At 34.4% G+C, this 18,351-nt stretch overlaps 1 protein-coding gene across 9 annotated transcripts in view; it reads left to right on the top strand.

Annotated features, from left to right (window-relative positions):
* LOC102545946 (phospholipid scramblase 2-like) overlaps nucleotides 1-18,351 on the top strand; it is a 39,314-nt gene that overhangs the window by 4,604 nt on the left and 16,359 nt on the right. For all 9 annotated transcript variants that reach the window (XM_072958866.1, XM_072958850.1, XM_072958880.1 and 6 more), the window contains 2 exons: nucleotides 8,374-8,765; nucleotides 10,116-10,158. In XM_072958866.1, coding sequence (XP_072814967.1) covers nucleotides 8,374-8,765; nucleotides 10,116-10,158 — 435 coding nt within the window. The remainder of the gene's footprint in view (nucleotides 1-8,373; nucleotides 8,766-10,115; nucleotides 10,159-18,351) is intronic.

The following is an 18,351-nucleotide window of genomic DNA, read 5'->3' as shown; positions in this document are numbered from 1 at the left end:
TTGTGTAAAATCCTCATATACATCCCCTGATAAATATTTCATAACATACACAAGTATATAGGTTTAAATAAATAACAATCATTATGTTTGGACTCTTTTTCTCTCAAGAAAATTCTAAAATAAGATGAATATTGATCAAGCATGTAATAAAAGGCCTCTATTTTTAAAATTTTAATGTTCTAAAGAGAAAAATAATATATATATATATATATTTGGGGAAATATTAAGAACTAAATCCTAAGAAGAACAAAGTTAGAGGATTGATGCTACCCAAAATTGAGACTTACTATAGAAACAGTATCAAGACAGTGTGGTGGTTGCAAAAGAACAAACAAATATAGGTCACTGTAACAGAACAGAGAGCCCATAGTTAGATACCCTTAAATACAGTCAACTAATCTTTGACAAAGATATAGGCAATACAATGAAACAAAGATAGTCTCTTCAACAAATGGTGCTGGATCAACTGGACATCCACTTGCAAGAAAGTAAATCTAGACACTGACCTTACATCCTTCAGAAAAATTAACTCAAAATGCAGTATAGACCTAAATGTAAAAAGTGAAACTATAAAATCCCTAGAAGATGACATAAGAGAAAATCTAGATAATTGTGGGTATAGTGATGCCTTTTTACATACAACACCAAAAACACAAGAAATAATTGACAAATTAGACTTCATTAAAATGAAAAGTCTCTGCCCTGCAAAAGACAATATCAAGAAAATTAGAAGACAAGTTACAGACTGGGAGAAAATATTTGCAAAAGACATATCTGATTAAGGACTGTATGCAAAATTGTAATGCAGAGTACTCAAACTCAATAATTAAAACACCCTATTAAAAATGGACCAAAGTATTCAAAGGACACCTCATCAAAGAAGATATACAGATGGCAAATAAGCATATGACAATATGTTCCACATCACACGTCATCAGGCAAGAACATGCAATGGAGAAAAGACAGTCTCTTCGAATATGTGGTGCTGAGAAAACTAGACAGCTCCTTGTAAAAGAATGAAACTAGAATATTCTCTAACACCATATACAAAAATAAACTCAAAGTAGATCAAAGACCTAAATGTAAGATAGGATACTATAAAACTAGAGAAAAACATAGGCAGAACAGTTTTTGACATAAATTACAGAAATAAGTTTTCAATCCATCTCCTAGAGTAATGAAAATAAAATGAAAAATTAGCAAATGGGAACTAAACTAAAAAGCTTTTGTACAGCAAAGGAAACCATGAACAAAATGAAAAGACAAACTACAGAATGGGAGAAAATATTTGCAAATGATGATACTGACAAGGGATTCATCTCCAAAATATACAAACAGCTCATACAGCTTAATATCAAAAATAAATAAATAAATAACCCAATCAAAAAATGGGCAGAAAACCTAAATAGACATTTCCCCATAGAAGACATACAGATGGCTAACAGGCACATGAAAAGATGCTCAATATCACTAATTACTGAGAAATGCAAATCAAAACTACAGTGAGATATCACCTCACACTGGTCAGAACAGTCATCATTTAAAAAGTCTACAAATAATAAATGCTGGAGAGGGTGTGGAGAAAAAGGAACCCTCCTACACTGTGGGAATGTAAATTGGTTCAGCCACTTTGGAGAACAGTATGGAATTTACTTAAAAAACTAAAAATAGACTTGCCATATGATCAAGTAATCTCACTCTGGAGCATTTACCTGGAGAAAACCAATTTGAAAAAATACACGCACCTCAATGTTAATAGCAGCACTATTTACAATAGCCAAGACATGGAAGCAGTCTAAATGTCCATCAACATATGAATGGGTAAAGCAGATGTGGTATATAGAAAGAGATATAGATATAGATACAATGGAATACTACTCAGCCATTAAAAAGAATGAAATAATGCCATTTGCAGCAACATGGGTGGACCTGGAGATTATATTAAGTCAGACAGAGAAAGAAAAATACCATATGATATTGCTTATATGTGGAATCTAAAAAAATGATACAAATGAACTTATTTACAAAACAGAAATAGAGTCACAGACATAGAAAACAAACTTATGGTTACCAAAGGAGAAAAGGTAAAGAGAGATCATTTAAAAGTTTGGGATTACAGATACACACTACTATATATAAAAAAGATAACTAACAAGGGCCTACTGTATAGCACAGGGAACTATATTCCATATCTTGTAATAACCTAAATGAAAAAGAATCTGAAAATGAATATATATATATATATATATGTACATGTATAATTGAATCACTTTGTTTTATAAATACTGTAAATCAACTATACTTCAATAAAATAAATAAGTTAAAATGTTAAATGTTAGACAAAAATAAATAAAATAAAAAATTAAAACCATAATTAATTATTGATATTCTCCAAATGTTGTGTGTCTGTCCGTCTGTCTCTATGTATGTTTATCATGGAAGTACATTTTACTGAAAGCACAATAATGAAATCGGTACCCTAATTCTTGACTCTTTGTTTGACATATTTTATCATAAATATCATAAAAGTAATTTTTATTTATACAGGATAGTAACGATTTAGAGTTAATACAAAAACAGTACTGAATTTACATTTAGCTAGTGAAATATAAAGTTATACATAAATTAAACCTCAAATTACATATATTTAATAAAAGTTTTTGTTGATTATCTGTTCTGAAAATTGCAGTCATGTAATCACATTTAGGAGATTCACCCCTGGAAGTTTTTGAGTCATTTATTTTCTGGGATTAATTGTATTCAGTGAGAGTGCCAGAAAAGAGATGACTGCTTAAACCTGGAAGCTGATGCAATAGAAATGTAGCTACCTGGGATAATTCTTATTTCGATTTTGTAACATATGTGAAAGTTTTACTTTTGTATGCATGCTGAACCATGCCTTACATTTATAAGAAAAATAATTGAGTCATATCACTACATATTAGAGAATACATTATTTTTTTAAACCACTGCATAAAAGATGTCAGAAAATGTCAATTAGACTAATGCAGTTTTCAAAATTACCAGAACTTTACCAACTGCCAAAATTCATGGTGCACCAGATTTGCAAGTAGGCAGGGGCCCTAGGGACCTGGGATCAAAAGGAATCTCATACAAATACTATGCTATTATGATTACTGTAGCTTTGTGCTATAGTCAAGTCAGGGAGGTTAATACCTCCAGTTTTGTACTTTTTTCCCAAGATTGCTTTGACAATTCTAGGTCTTTCATGAGTATATAAAATTTTAGGATTGTTCCAGTTCTGTGAAAAATGTCATGGGTGTTTTGATAGGGGCTGTATTAAATCTATAGATTGCTGTGGGTTGTATGGGCATTTTAATAATTCTTCCAATCCATTGGAAGCATATACTTCCATTTCTTTTACTCATCCTCAGTGTCCTTCCTCAATGTTTTTAATTTTCAGAGTCTAAATTTTTTATCTCCTTGGCTACGCTTATTCCTAGGTATTTTATTCTCTTTGTTGTGATTTTAAATGGGATTTTTTTTTAATTTCTCTCTCTGATAGTTCATTATTAGCATATAGAAAAGTAACAGATTTCTGTATAGTAATCTGTATCCTCCAACTTTACTGAATTCATTTATTAGCTCTAATTGTTTTCTGGCAGTTCTGCAAATAGGAACAGTGTTACTTCTTTTCTTCCAATTTAGATGCCTTATTTTTTTTTTCCTGTCTGATTGTTATGGCTAGAACTGTTGATACTACATTAAATAGAAATGTCAAGAGTGGGCATCCTTACCTCGTCCCTGAAATTTAGGAGAAAGGCTTTCAGCTTTTCACCATTCAGTATGATGTTAGCTGTGGGTTTGTCATAAATGGCCTTTATTATGTTGAGATATGTTCCCTCTATACCAACTTTATCATGCATGGATATTGACTTTTATCAAGTGCTTTTGCTATGTCTATTATAGAGATTTATTTTAGGGACACATGAATGGTTCAATATTCACATGTCAATCAGTGCAATATACCACATTAGCGGAAAGAAGGATAAAAATCACATGATCATCTCAATGGGCATTATTTTGTAATAACTTTCAATGGAGTATGATCTAAAAAATACTGAATGACTATTCTGTACACCTGAAATGAGTATAATATTATAAAACAACAATACTTCAATTAAAAAAAAAACCAGAATTTCATAGGCAGAAGGGCATATGCATTTTTATATACCACTCCAAGCAAACAAATCTCCTTGGGAGCTGAATGGCTTATCTAGTTGTGTAGCCAGAAAACTCCGAGTAGGGACTAGATCTCATCCAGATGTTGGCAATTTAAAAAATTTGCAGTAAAAAACCTTTAAGACGTTAAGGTGGTAAATCTCAATCATGCCTTCACTGAAGTATTAAGCAAAAACTCTCAAAAACACCAGTACCAGGACATTATGCCAGAAAAATTAAATAATAAAACTCTATGTGAGACCTAGGGATTTTTTTTTTTTAATTCCTCAGGTGATTATAACATGCAGCCAGGACTGAGAACCACACGCTCTAAACTCTTACATGGTTGGTATTTGAAGAATGATCATCTAGTCTATAATATTCATACAAGGCATTTGGAGAATGATTTAATCCACCCATAGCTAAATAAAAGTGATACATAATTAATTAGGTTATAATCAGGTTTGAGAGTTTGTGAGAAAAATTGCTCAACTCTATTTCTTAAGTCCAAGACCAGTGAAGCACAGGTCTTTTGTGGCAATGATGGTAACAGTGATAGATTAAAATTGACAGCTTGCTGTGCCTAATGTGGAAATGACCAATTATCCTCTCTCTAAGAATCTTGTAAAGATTTAATAATGCTAATAATATAACAAATTAATTCACATCTCACAGGTTTGCCTGTGGTTTGATCTTTGCACTGTAATGAATGATGTTTAAAAACACATATCTGTATAATAATACATATCATAGATAGTGCTCAGTGGGTAAGTCATTGGCTTCCCCTTGCTTTCAGGGTAAAGACCAAAATGCTTAGTTTGGTCCACCACACACAAGGGGCTCCCCTGCATTCCCCTTGACTGCTTCTTTAGCCTGTCTCTCTTCTGTTCAGGGAGACCTGGCCATTCTTCAGATTTATAAAGGTCCTATGTTTGTTACTATCCCAGGCTTTCTCTCTGAAGTGTTCATTCTCTGCCACTGGCCTACTTAACTCCTTTGTGTCCATTAGATCTCAGCGGTACTCAGGGAGGCCATCCCAACTCCCTTACTTTTTCTCTCCCCATCCAAACATCTTCCTTTGGCACATGTAGTCATAAAACCCTGGTCCCTTTCTTCAAAGTGCTTGTATCTGATTCTAGTTAATCATTTAATCACATTGGTGTTTATCTCTTTACTGTAAAGGTGAGTATAAAGTTCTCTCTCCCCTTAGTCAATTGGGGCAGCAGTTACATTTGCATTTCTCATTTTAAATCCCAGGGCTCGGTACTCCTAAAAATTTGTAAGATATAAATCAAACCTCACTTACTGGAACTCACTCTTCTCTTTTTTTTTTTAGTTGAAGTACAGTCAATTACAGTGTGTCAATCTCTGGTGTACAGCACAATGTCCCAATCAAACATATACATACATATATTCATTTTCATATTTTTTCCATTAAAGGTTATTATAAGATACTGAACATAGTTCTCTGTGCTATAGAAAAGAAACTTCAAAAAAAGTTCTATTCTTATGTATAGTGGCCAACATTTGTATATCTCTAACTCCGAAGTTTATCCCCTCCCACCTGCTTTCCCCAGTAACCATAAGATTGTTTACTAAGTCTGGGAGTCTGTTTCTGTTCTGTAGATGAGTTCATAGTGTCCTTTCTTTTTTTAAATTTTAGATTCCACATATAAGTGATAGCATATGCTATTTCTCTTTCTCTTTCTCATTCATTTAGAATGACGATCTCTAGGTCTATCCATGTTGCTGCAAATGGTATTATTTTATTCTTTTTGTGGCAGAGTAGTATTCCATTGTATAGATATACCACAACTTCTTTATCCAGTCATCTGTTGATGGACATTTAGGTTGCTTCCATGTCTTGGCTATTGTATATAGTGCTTCTATGAACATTGGGATGCATGTATCTTTTCCCATTAGAATTCCTTCCAGATATGTATCCAGAAGTGGGATTGCTGGATCATATGTAAGTCTGTTTTCAGTTTTTTGACGAATCTTCATACTGTTTTCCATAATGGCTGCACCAAACTACATTCCCACCAACAGTGTAGGAGGGTTCCCTTTTCTCCACACCCTCTCTAGTATTTATTGTTCACAGACTTTTGAATGATGGCCATTCTGACTGGTGGGAGGTGATATCTCATTGTAGTTTTGATTTGCATTTCTCTGATAATTAGTGATACTGAGCATTTTTCATGTCTATTGGCCATTTGTATATCTTCATTGAAGAAATGCTTGTGTAGGTCTTCTCCCCATTTTTGGATTGGGTTTTTTTGTTTTGTTAAGTTGTATGAGCTGTTTATATATTCTGGAAATTAAGCCTTTGTCAGTTGCATCACTTGCAAATATTTTCTCCCATTCCGTAGGTTGTTGTTTTGCTTATAGTTTCCTTTGCAAAAGCTTATGAGTTTAATTAGGTCCCATTTGTTTATTTTTGCTCTTATTTCTGTTGCCTGAGTAGACTGCTATAGGAGAACATTGCTAAGATTTTTGTCAGAGAATATTTTGCCTATGTTTTCTTCTAGGAGATATATTGCCTCTTATAGACTTACTTTTTAATAGTGTATGTATTTTCTCATCAGTTTTCCATTTAAACGTATTTGTAAATTGCTTACTCTAAGTATTAAATTTTGCAGAGCCTTTACAGTTATAATGTGGGACACAGTCCTTTGAAATTGTTCTCCATTTCTGCAGAATTTATATTTTATGTACTGTACATATAAGCTTACGAAGATTTATTATGATTACAAATTCATATGGAATACAGAGTATATACTTATTAAATTTCTCCGCATACTGTTGACAACTGAAATAAATGCACAGTCTAAAAGTTGAGAGTTATGTTTTATTTGGCGGACATTTCTGAGGACTCAAACCCCTTCGAGCTGGGGATGACAGACTCTCAGATCACTCTGAGGGAATGCTCTGAAGAGGTAGGGGAGGAGCTAGGATATATAGGAGTTTTATAACAAAGACCAGGTAGTCAGAACATTAAGGATTACTGTTAAAGAAGACCAGACATCTCAAGTTAAAGAATTTAGCACTTTTCTTTGGGAAGAAGCAAACTTCTGGGCTCATTGAAATCATTCCTTTGACAAGCACCTAGCTATCTAGGGCCAGTATCTGTCCTTTCTTATTCTGAATCCCCTCAGGGTGCACCATTGTGAGTGGCTGCAGAGGCCGGGCTGCCTGCTTATCTTCACTGTGGGGGGTGGCAGCAGCAGCTGATGAATTGATGGCTTCAGCAATCTTTGTTCCTGATATGGCTTGCAGTATTTTTTGTTCACCCTGTTCTTACAAAATACTTAAGGCAGTATTGCCATTTACACTTTTTAGCTTCCTTGGTTCTCAAATTCTACTTTCCTATACGCTGAGGGTGCAAAATTGTGAAGTTTAAATTTATAACTTAAATGTCATGATCAAAAACATTTTTTATTGTGCAGGGTCTTAGGAATGAAATTGCACCATGGATTAAAAGTCCAGACAAATTATTAACACAGAGAAGTATCTGGACAGGACCGGATGTAACGACATGCTTTTAACACTGTGCCAGCCCTCTCAACAGCAGCACTACAATATCTGGGGATGGATGATGCTGTCTTCGAAGGGTGCTATTCTGGGCATATGAAGCCAGCATCAGTGGCCTCTGTACTCCAGGTGCCACTACTACTCTCCCTTCAGTTGTGACAACAAAACATCTCTAGATCCTGACAAATAGCCCCTGAGGGAGCAAAACCACCATCATTTGTTAGAATTTCAGAATTATTTTTTGACAGGGTAGTTTGGTGCTAGAAATGCTGGCTCAAAGCCCTTGTGGGCCCTGCACCCACTGCCACCTGTCATTTCTGCGGAGGCATTCCAGATTATTTATGCTTATGATTCGAGATCATTGTTGTTTTTCTCACTTCCATAGGTTCAAGCATATTTTCATTTAAATCTTGAACGACAAGAGTAAGGCTGTGGGCCAACTCTATACACAGCCCAAAACCCTCAAAATAAAAGTGGATATGAAATCACAGACATTTTACTGAAAAATTGCTAAGTAATAAAAACAAAAACCTTAAGCTCAATAGAAAGAGAATTTCTAAGCAGAAATTGTAGTTTGTAGATAACTGGGGTAATCCTAAAAGAATTAATGTTTTCATTTTTCTGGGCAGTTAAAAACAATTTCATTTATTCATATTTCAGCATCTCCAGGAAATACTGGCTACCCTGCCCCTCAGGCTGGCAATCCTGAAACACAGGCTGAATATCCAGCTTCCCAGGCTGGCAATTCTGAAACCCAGGCTGAGTATCCTGACTCCCAGGCTGGCTATCCTGAAAAACAAGCTAAATATTTTGCCTCCCAGGCTGAATATCCTGAAAACCAGGCTGAATATCCTGGCCCCAAGGCTGGCTACACGGGCACCCAGACTGACTACCTAGTCCTACCAGCTGGCTATTCAGGGTCTTGCCCAGTTGGCTCTCCCATCCAATACCAGCCAGTGCCTCTTCGGCCAGGTGTGCCTGCAGGACTGCCATGGATTCCAGCACTACCACCTTCACCAGACTGTCCACCAGGATTGGAATATTTAAACCAGGTAACTTCAAATACATAAAAGACTCATAAAATATAAAACTGTGCTTCCAGTTTACTTAATGAGACTAACAATTGACTAATTCACAAAAGTCTGAAATGGTAAAACAACATTTTTTGCTAACAAATTACTCTATTTCTTCTAGGTAAGGTTTACTTTTAAAGCAGAAGACACGTGTCTTAGGAAATTGTGTTTTCTATCATCTTGAATATAATCTGCAATAATACCAATAGCAAACCTTTATTAAGCACTATTTTCCAGGCTTTGTTCCTAAGCAGAATACATGTGTTAACTCAGTTAATCCTTTAGAAACTCTATGATGTGTAGTTGCTATAATTATCATCGTTTTACAGAAGAGAAACTGAGGCCTAGTGAGATTACATAATTTGCTCAGCATCAAAATGCAGAGGAAGTGGGAATGGCTTTTTACTTCTGGAACCTTGGTTCTGGATCCTGTGCCCTTTAATCCCAACACTGAATAATTTCCTAGGAGTTAGAAACAAACATTAAACAAAACTGTGTTGTTTGAACAAGTGGTACCAAAATGGAGTAATGTTTTGTGTATAATTTTATTAGAATTAATAAAATTACATTTTTTGTTGCTTTTATTCTTTTGAAGACCCAGTTTTATAAATGCAACCATAAAGTCGAAAAAATAGTCCTGGATTTCAAATTGCTACATGATAGCTTATCTCAGCAAAGTGAGGTTTTACATTTGTTTGATGTTAGAAATCTCATAGGTAAAGTAAGAATATGAAGTTCTATGTGTTAAAATGATACAAAAATAAATACTCCCATGCTATCCAACCACTTTTCAAAAAATGAGTTGTGTCTCTTGCACTCTGCACTAATTTAATACCCACTGTTCACTTAGTCATCATATATTATAAAAATTTTATTAGTTCATATATTGTCTAAGAAATACCCTAAATAGATTTTTTTTAATTAGAGACTCACAAAATATATATGGAAAGTTATCACTGACTAAAAATGATGATATCATGTATACTTAAAAGTTTTGAGATTTACAGTAAAAAAAAATCTCTTTAAGTGGATAAAATAGTCTTAATATTTTCAAAACTCCTACTAGAAGGAACAATGTATTCTTATCTTTATAGTAATTTCAGTGTAAGTCAATTTTATTTTACTTGAGTTTGCCCACATTAATAATAAAAACATTCAAAAGATATTTTTTCAAGTATAAAATATCACCTTTAGTTTTACTCTGAAAAGTAATATAAACTATTATTAAACCCTGAAAATACTGAAAAATATTGATGATTACTTATATGAATTTTTAAAAATTTAAAAACATATATGCTTACAGCTTAATTTTTTTGTTTGCTGTAATAGATAGATCAGATTCAGATTCATCAGCAAATTGAACTTACAGATGGTAAGTATTCATTGTATTCATTATATTTCTAGAAAGAAGGGATGTTTATGTACATAAAGGCACATCACCACAACACCAATATAACACTTTAAGTGATGTGTTAAACCTGGTGATTTACAATTGTCTCTCTCTGTGATAATGAATTGATGAGGATTATCAGTAGCTCATTTCTGGAAATTAGGAGTCGAGTGGTAAAATACTATTACTCTAGTAACTGTCTTCAAGTTAAAAACCCCAACTCAGAAGGAAACAATCAAATTTACTTTTGTTCCCTTTTTTCTCTAGAAATCACTTGAGGGAATCTATCACATTACCTGATTTCTATACTGCAGCTATTTTCTCCCAGTTTGTGGTAACCTTGAGACTGGCACAGAGCCACAGGCAATAGTTCATGTTAACTTAGTACCACGTACTTACAGTTACCGTAGTACGTTTCCAAAGAGAGTCAACTTTTTGCATTTGGATGGGTATGTTTTGGGAGATTGTACTCCTGCTCATAGGTTCTCTTAGGAATTCAGATGAATGCTATAAATCCTATGACCCCATCGCATGGGATGTGTTCCATGGACTGTGAAGTACCAGCTTGGATGAAGGGACCCTGTGATGCTGGAGTGTGTTGACCAGCAGGCCCAGTGGCGTGGCTTCCTAGATGAGCACCCCTGAATGTGCTAAATGACTCCTTTGATTCTACCAGATGTTTCCAGCGCTCTCCGTGTGCAAGAATACAGTTAGGAAGCCACTAGATGCTTCAGCACTGCTGCCAGTGGAAAGAGAATCTGGAAGGTTCATTATCCAGAGTGTGCCCCTTCCAGATGTAAGGGGTTTGGTAAAAACTGCTAGTTGTGGAATATATCTATAAATATATCTTTATGTCTCTACAAAGTTCCTTTTCAGTAGGAGATTTAGAACATGAATTGTACTAGCAGAGTAATGGATTTGGTTAAAATACACAATTATCACCTATTACACTTAAATTACTTATAATGGGCCAGTTCAAGATCATGTCAGAGCAGGCTCCTAAACTCACCTCCTCCCAGGGACACAATGAATCTACAACAAACTTATGGAATAATTCCCTCTGAAAGAAATCCAGAAACTAGCTGAGTGTCTGCACATTGGGCAAATGAGAAAAAAATACACACTGAAATGGGCAGGGGAAGCTGAGACACAATCTTTTCATAAACCATACCCCCAGCACAACACACCACCTGGGGGAACTCACACCTCCCAGCTTCTCCCTGAGGAGTGAAGGGTTTGACCCTATACCTGGTGCCCCAACTCCTAAGATTGAGTAGTGGGCATTCAAATTATCTAGCTTTGAGAGCTACGGGGCTTATGTTCACAAGACCCACAAGGCTACATCAAACTCGAGATAATTCTTAAATGTTGACTCATGGTGTCTAACTCTGGAGGCCCCAGCACAGATGTAGCAGACAAAAAGAAGCCCAGTCTTACTGTGGAAGAAGTATAGTTGCTTATCTTAAAAGCTTTGACTTTGGGGGAAGGTTTCTAATTTTACACACATCTATGGCCAACTGCAGAGCAATCCAGAGTCCTTAGTGGCCTGTGGGTGCCATCTTCGTGCCCTTTCTCACCTCCATCTTACTTTGCTGATGTCTCTTAGAAAGAAGCTTGTACACATGTCTGTTATCCAGCTTTTGCTGGTGCCACATAGAGGAAACATCCCTTCATAGCCTGGCTCTGGTGGTAGCAGGGCTTGTATTCAGTTTCAACAGGACAGTAGCAAACAAACAATTCTTAACTGGCTATCCACCCAGGGCTCAGTGCATATATAGCTGAGAGAAATGCCCATCTCCCAGTCTTCCCCTGAAAGAAGTATATTTGCATACTTTAAATGCTGCTGCCTGAAAGTCCAGCTTCCAGTCAGACTGCATCTAGGTGCTGACTAAGGCCCTACACTTTGGGAAACTGATAGGTCTTGGCACAACTGAACTACTGAGAGCCACTAAGAATAAGAAGGCTGCTGGGACAGTCACAAAGCTGTGAGAGACAACTAAGAGCTAAGGCAGAGTTAAATGACAAGGTTCACCTCCTACTTGAGGCTGCTCCTTCAAGACTGGGAGAAGTAGCTGTTTTATCTAATACACTGAAACCAGCACAAGGACTCAAGGAAAACAAAGCAGAGAAATATATTCCAAACAAGAGAATAACATAAAAACTCAGAAAAAGACATAATGAAATGGAGATAAGTGATTTACCTAATAAGAATGAAAAATAATGGCCATAATTATGCCAAGTAAAATAAGTCAGACAGAGAAAGAAAAATACTAGATGATATCACTTATATGTGAGATCTTAAAAATACAACAAGCTAGTAAATATAACAAATAAACAAAAAAAAAAGCAGACTCACAGATAAAGAGAGCAAATTAGCAGTTGCCAGTGGAGTGTGGGGAGGGGCAATATTGAGGTGGGGGACTAAGAGGTACAAACTATTAGGTATAAAATAAGCAACAAGGATATATACAACACAAAGAATATAGCCAATATTTTATAATAACTATAAATGCAGTATAACCTTTAAAAATTATAAATCACTATATTTTACACCTGTAACCTATAATATTGCAGAGCAACTATACTTCAATAAAAAGGCTAAAAAAATAATAGCCATAGAGAAGCTCACCATGGTTAGAAGAACAATGCATAAACACTGTAAGAATTTCAACAAGGGATAGAAAATATAAGACAGTACCAAATGTAGATACAGAGCTGAAGAATACAAGAATTGAAGTGAAAAATTCAAAAATGGTTCAACAGCAGAATAGATGAAGTAGAAAAATGGATCAGCAAACTCAAAGACAAGGTAGTGGAATTCATCCAATCAGAGGATCAAGGAAAAATGGGGAAAAAATTAATGTCAGCTTAAGGCACTTATGGGACAACACTATGCAGATCAATAATCACATTACAGGGATCCAAGAAGGAAAAGAGAGAGAGAAAGAGGCACAAAACTCACTGGAAGAAATAATGGCTGACGACTTCCCTAACCTGGGGAAAGTTACAGACCTCACAATTGAGGACCCAGTGTGTTCCAAATAAGATTAATCCAAAGAGATTCACATGAAGACACCTTATAATCAAATCGTCAGAAGTAAAATAGAAGGAGAGAATCTTAAAAGCATCAAGAGAAAAATAATCTGTTACTCACAAGGACCTACAAGACCATGAGTAGATTTTTCAGCAGAAACCTTGCAGGCCAGAAGGGAGTGGGATGGTATATTCAAAATTCCGGGGGTGGGGGGGGATTGCCAACCTAGAATATTCTACCTAGTAAAGTTGACCTCTTAATTGAAAGAGAGAGCGTTTTCCAGACAAGCAAAAGTTAAAGAAATCCATCACCAATAGACCTCCTTACAAGAAATATTAAAGAGACTTCTTTAGGCTGAAACGAAAGGACACAAAGTAGTACAGGAAAACATATGACAGTATAAATCTAACTGGCAAAAGTAAAGATATAGTTAAATTCAGAATTATCTACACTTAAAATGGTGATGGATTAATCACTTATAAATCTAATATGAAGGTTAAAAGACAAAAGTAAAAAAACTATAACTACAGTAATTTGTTAATGGATACACAAGATAAAAAGATGCAAATTGTGATATCAAAAACATAAAATGTGGTGGGTTGAAGAGTAAAAAAGTGGCCTTATAGAATGTGTTCAAACTGAAGTTGTTTTACACTTTAAACAAACTGTTATAAAGATAAGGTGTTTTATATAAGCCTCATGGTAATTCCAAAGCAAAAGCCTATAGTATATTTATAAAGTATAAAGAAAAAGAAATCTAAGCATATCACTACATAAAATTCTCAAAGCACAAAGGCAGAGACAGGGAGAAAAGAAGGGAACAAAGGATTGCAAAACACCCAGAGAACTATTAATAAAATGGCAATAATAAGTACATATCTATGGGAGAAGGTATAGCTCAGTGGTAGAGTGCCTACTTAGCATGCACAAGGTCCTGGGTTCAATCCCCAGTACCTCCATTAAGAAATAAATAAACCTAATTACCCTCCCACCAGTAAATAAATAAATATTTTAAAGTGCTTAAAAATATTTAAATAATCTTTAAATGTCATATATATAAATACATATATGAATACTTTAAATGTAAATGAACAGTATTCTCTGTTCAATGACACCGAGTGACTAGATAAAAAAGCAAGATTCAACTATATGATTGCACAAGATACCTCAGCTTTAAGGACACACACACCCTGAAACTGTAGTGACGGAAAGATATCCCAAGCAAATGAAAATCAAAGAAAGCTGCGATAGCTAGTCTTATATTGGACAAAAAAGATCTTAAGACGAAGAGTGTAATAAAAGACAAAGAATTTTGTTATGTAATGATAAAAGGGTCAACACAACAAAAGGATATAACATTTGTAAATATCTGTGCACCTAACATAGAAGTACCTAAATATGTAAAACTAATATTAACAGATCTAAAGAGGGAAGTAGCCAGCAATACAATAATAGCAGGGGACGTTAATACCCACAATCAGCAATGGATAGTTCATCTAGAGAGAAAATCAGTAAGGAACCATTGCACATATATGGCGTGTGAGGCCAGATGAACCTAACAGATATTTACAGAACATTTCATCCCAAAGCAGCAGAATACACATTCTTTACAAGCGCACATGCAACATTCTTCAGGATAGATTATATGTTATTTCACAAAAAGAATTATTGATACATTTAGGAAGACTGAAATCATATCAAACACCTTTTCTGAAAACAATGGTATGAAACTAGAAATGATTACAGGAAGAAAACTGGAAATTCACAAATATATGGAAATTAATCAATATAGTGCTGAACAACCAAATGTTTAATGAAGAGATCAAAAGAGAAATAAAAAAAAAACTTAAGATAAATGGAAATATAACAACCAAAACTTATAGGATGCAGCAAAAGTGGTTCTAAGAGGGAACTTCACACCAATAAATTCAACATTAAAAAACATGAAAGATCTCAAATATAACTTTATAACTCAAGAAACTGGAAAAAGAACAAACTTAGCCTAAAGTTACTAGGTGGCAGAAAATAATAAAGATCAGAGCATAAATAAATGGAGACTAAAAACAAACAATCAATGGAACTAAGAGCTGGGTGTTTTAAAAAAGATGAACAAAATAGACAAATCTTTAGTTAGACTCATCAAGGTAAAAAGAGAGAGGGTTCAATGAATAAAACTTCAAAAAACGGAGATGTTACCACTGACCTTACAGAAATACAAAGGATTACGAGAGAGTGCTGTGAACAATTATACACCAACAAATTGAAAAACCTAAAAGAAATAGGTAAATTCCTACAAACATACAACCTTCTCAGAATTCATCATGAACAAATAGAAAATCTGAGCACATTAATTACAAGTAAGGAGACTGAATCAGTGATTAAAAAGCCCTCAACAAACAATAGCCCAGAACCAGATGGCTTCACTGGTGAATTCTATCAAACATTTTAGACAATACCCAATATGTGAAAGTCTCTCAAAAAAGATTAGAGGAGGGAACACTTTTAAGCTCATTTTAAGAGACCAGAATTACTCTGATGCCAAATCAAAAAAGGATGCTATCAGAAAAGAAAATTACAGGCCAATATACCTGATTAAATATACGCAGATCAATCCAGGTGATACATTATATTAACAAAATGAAAGATAACAATCATATGATCATCTTATTAAATGCAAAAAAGCATCTGACGGAATTCAATATCCACTCATAATACTAAACTCTCAACAAACTGGGTATAGAGAGAACATATCTCAACATAAAAGGCCCTATGTGATAAGTCTACAGCTAATGTCATACTCAGTTATGAAAAACTGAAAACTTTTCCTCTAAATTCAAGAACAAGGCAAGGATGCCAGCTCTTGCCACTTTTATTCAACACAGAACTGAAGTCCAAGCCAGAGCAATTAAGAAAGAAGAAGAAATAAAAGGCATCCAAATTGGAACGGAAGAAATAAGCTGTCTCTATTTTCAAATTAAATGTTATTATATAGAAAATCTTAAAAACTCTACCAGTAAACTGATGGGACTAATACACAAGTACAGAAAAGGTGCAGGATACAAAATCAATATACAAAAATTGGTTCCCTTCCTCTATGCTAACAGCAGCTACCAGAAAGAGAAACAAACAAAACAATCCCATTTACAATTGTATCTAAAAGAAAATATCTGGAAAAAATTTAACAAGGAAGAGGGAAAAACTACACTCTGAAAATTATATTACATTGATAAAAAGACACTGAAGGAGACACAAATAAATGGAAAGACATTCTGTCTTCATTGATTGGAATAAGAAATATTATTTAAATGTCCATACCACACAAAAGCAATCTACAGATTCAATTCAAACCCTATCAAAACCTCAATGGCATTTTTTGTTGAAAGACAAAAAGAAAATCCTAAATTTTGGGAACCATAAAACCCCAGAAAAGCTAAAGCAATCTTGAGTGGCATTTTCCATTAAAAGAGAAAAAAACAATCCTAAATTTTTATGGAACCATAAAACCCCAGAAAAGCTAAAGCAATCCTGAGAAAGAACAAATCTGTATTAATTATGCTTCCTGATTTCCAGCCATATTACAAAGCTATATTAATCAAAACCGTAGAGTATTGGCATAAAACAAACATATAGACCAATGGAATAGAGTGGAGAACCCAGAAATAAACCTACATGTATCAGTCAATTAATTTATGACAAAGAGTAAACTGACTGTAACTCAATAAAAAAAAATGTTAAAAAAATTTTATGACAAAGGAACCAATAACACACAATGGGAAAAAGACAATCTCTTCAATAAATGGTGTTGGAAAAACTGGATTTACACATGCAAAAGAATAAAACTGGATCACCACCTTACACATCAAAAAGAACTCAAAATGGAATAAAGATTTGAATGTAAGACCTGAAATACAGAACTCATGGAAGAAAATAGATGGAAAAAAAGAAAAAGAAAATAGAGGAGGTAACCTCCTTGATATTGTTCTAGGCAATGATTTTTTTGTATAAGTCACAAACAACAGAAAATTAAAACAAAAACAAACAAGTAGGACTACATTAAACTAAAGAGCTTCTGTCCAGCAAAGAAAACCATCAACAAAATGAAAAGTCACCCTATGAATGGGAGAAAATATTTGCCAATCATAAATCTGATAAGGGATTAACATCTAAAATATATAAAGAATTTATAAAACTCAATTAAAAAATGATTAAAAATGGGCACAGGATCTCAAAAGATGTTCTCCAAAACAAAAATCATACAAATGGCCAATGGATACATGAAAAGGTGCTCATCATTACTAATGATCAGAGAGATAAAATCAAAATCGCAATGAGATATCACCTCATACTGGTTAAAAACTTATCAAAAAGAGAAGAGCTAATAAGTGCTGGTGAAGATGTGGAGAAAAGAGAACCCTTGAGCACTGTTGGAGGGAGTGTAAACTGGTGCAGCCAACATGGAAAACAGTATGGAAATTCCGCAAAAAAAGTTTTAAAAATCAATATAATTTCATATGTCAATTATACGTCAATTAAAAAAAAAGAACTACTATATGATCCAGCAATTCCAATTCTGGGTATTTTTCCATAAAAAACAAAATCAATGTCTCAAAAAAGTATATGCAATCCCATGTTCACTGCAGCATATTTACAAAATAGTCAAAACTGAAAACAACCTGTTTCTACTGACAGAAAGATGAATAAAGAAAATGTGGTACATACACACTGAAATATTATTCAGCCATAAAAAGTGGGAAATGCTATCATTTTCAACCACATGGATGAACCTTGAGGGCATTATGCTAAGTGAACTAAGCTAGATAGAGAAAGTGAATACTGTATGATCTCATATGTGGAATCTGAAAGAAACCAAACTCAGAGATACAGAGAACAGATTGTGTTTGCCAGAGGTATGAGGGTTGTGGGTGGGAGAAATGGGTGAAGGTGGTATAAAGGTACAAACTTCGATTTATAAGATAAAGAAATCCTAGGGAAGTAGTGTACAGCATGGTGACTATAATTAACAGTACTGAATGGTATATTTGTAAGATGCTAAGAGAGCAGATCTTAAAATTTCCCATACAAGAAAAAAAATTTGAATGTATGTGTAGTAAGGATGTTAACTAAACTACTAAGGTATTCAT

Source organism: Vicugna pacos, chromosome 1, assembly GCF_048564905.1.
Source record: "Vicugna pacos chromosome 1, VicPac4, whole genome shotgun sequence".
NCBI classification, from domain to species: Eukaryota; Metazoa; Chordata; class Mammalia; order Artiodactyla; family Camelidae; genus Vicugna; species Vicugna pacos.
The sequence above is the reverse complement of the archived record's forward strand: the minus strand, read 5'-3'. Positions and strand labels throughout refer to the sequence as shown.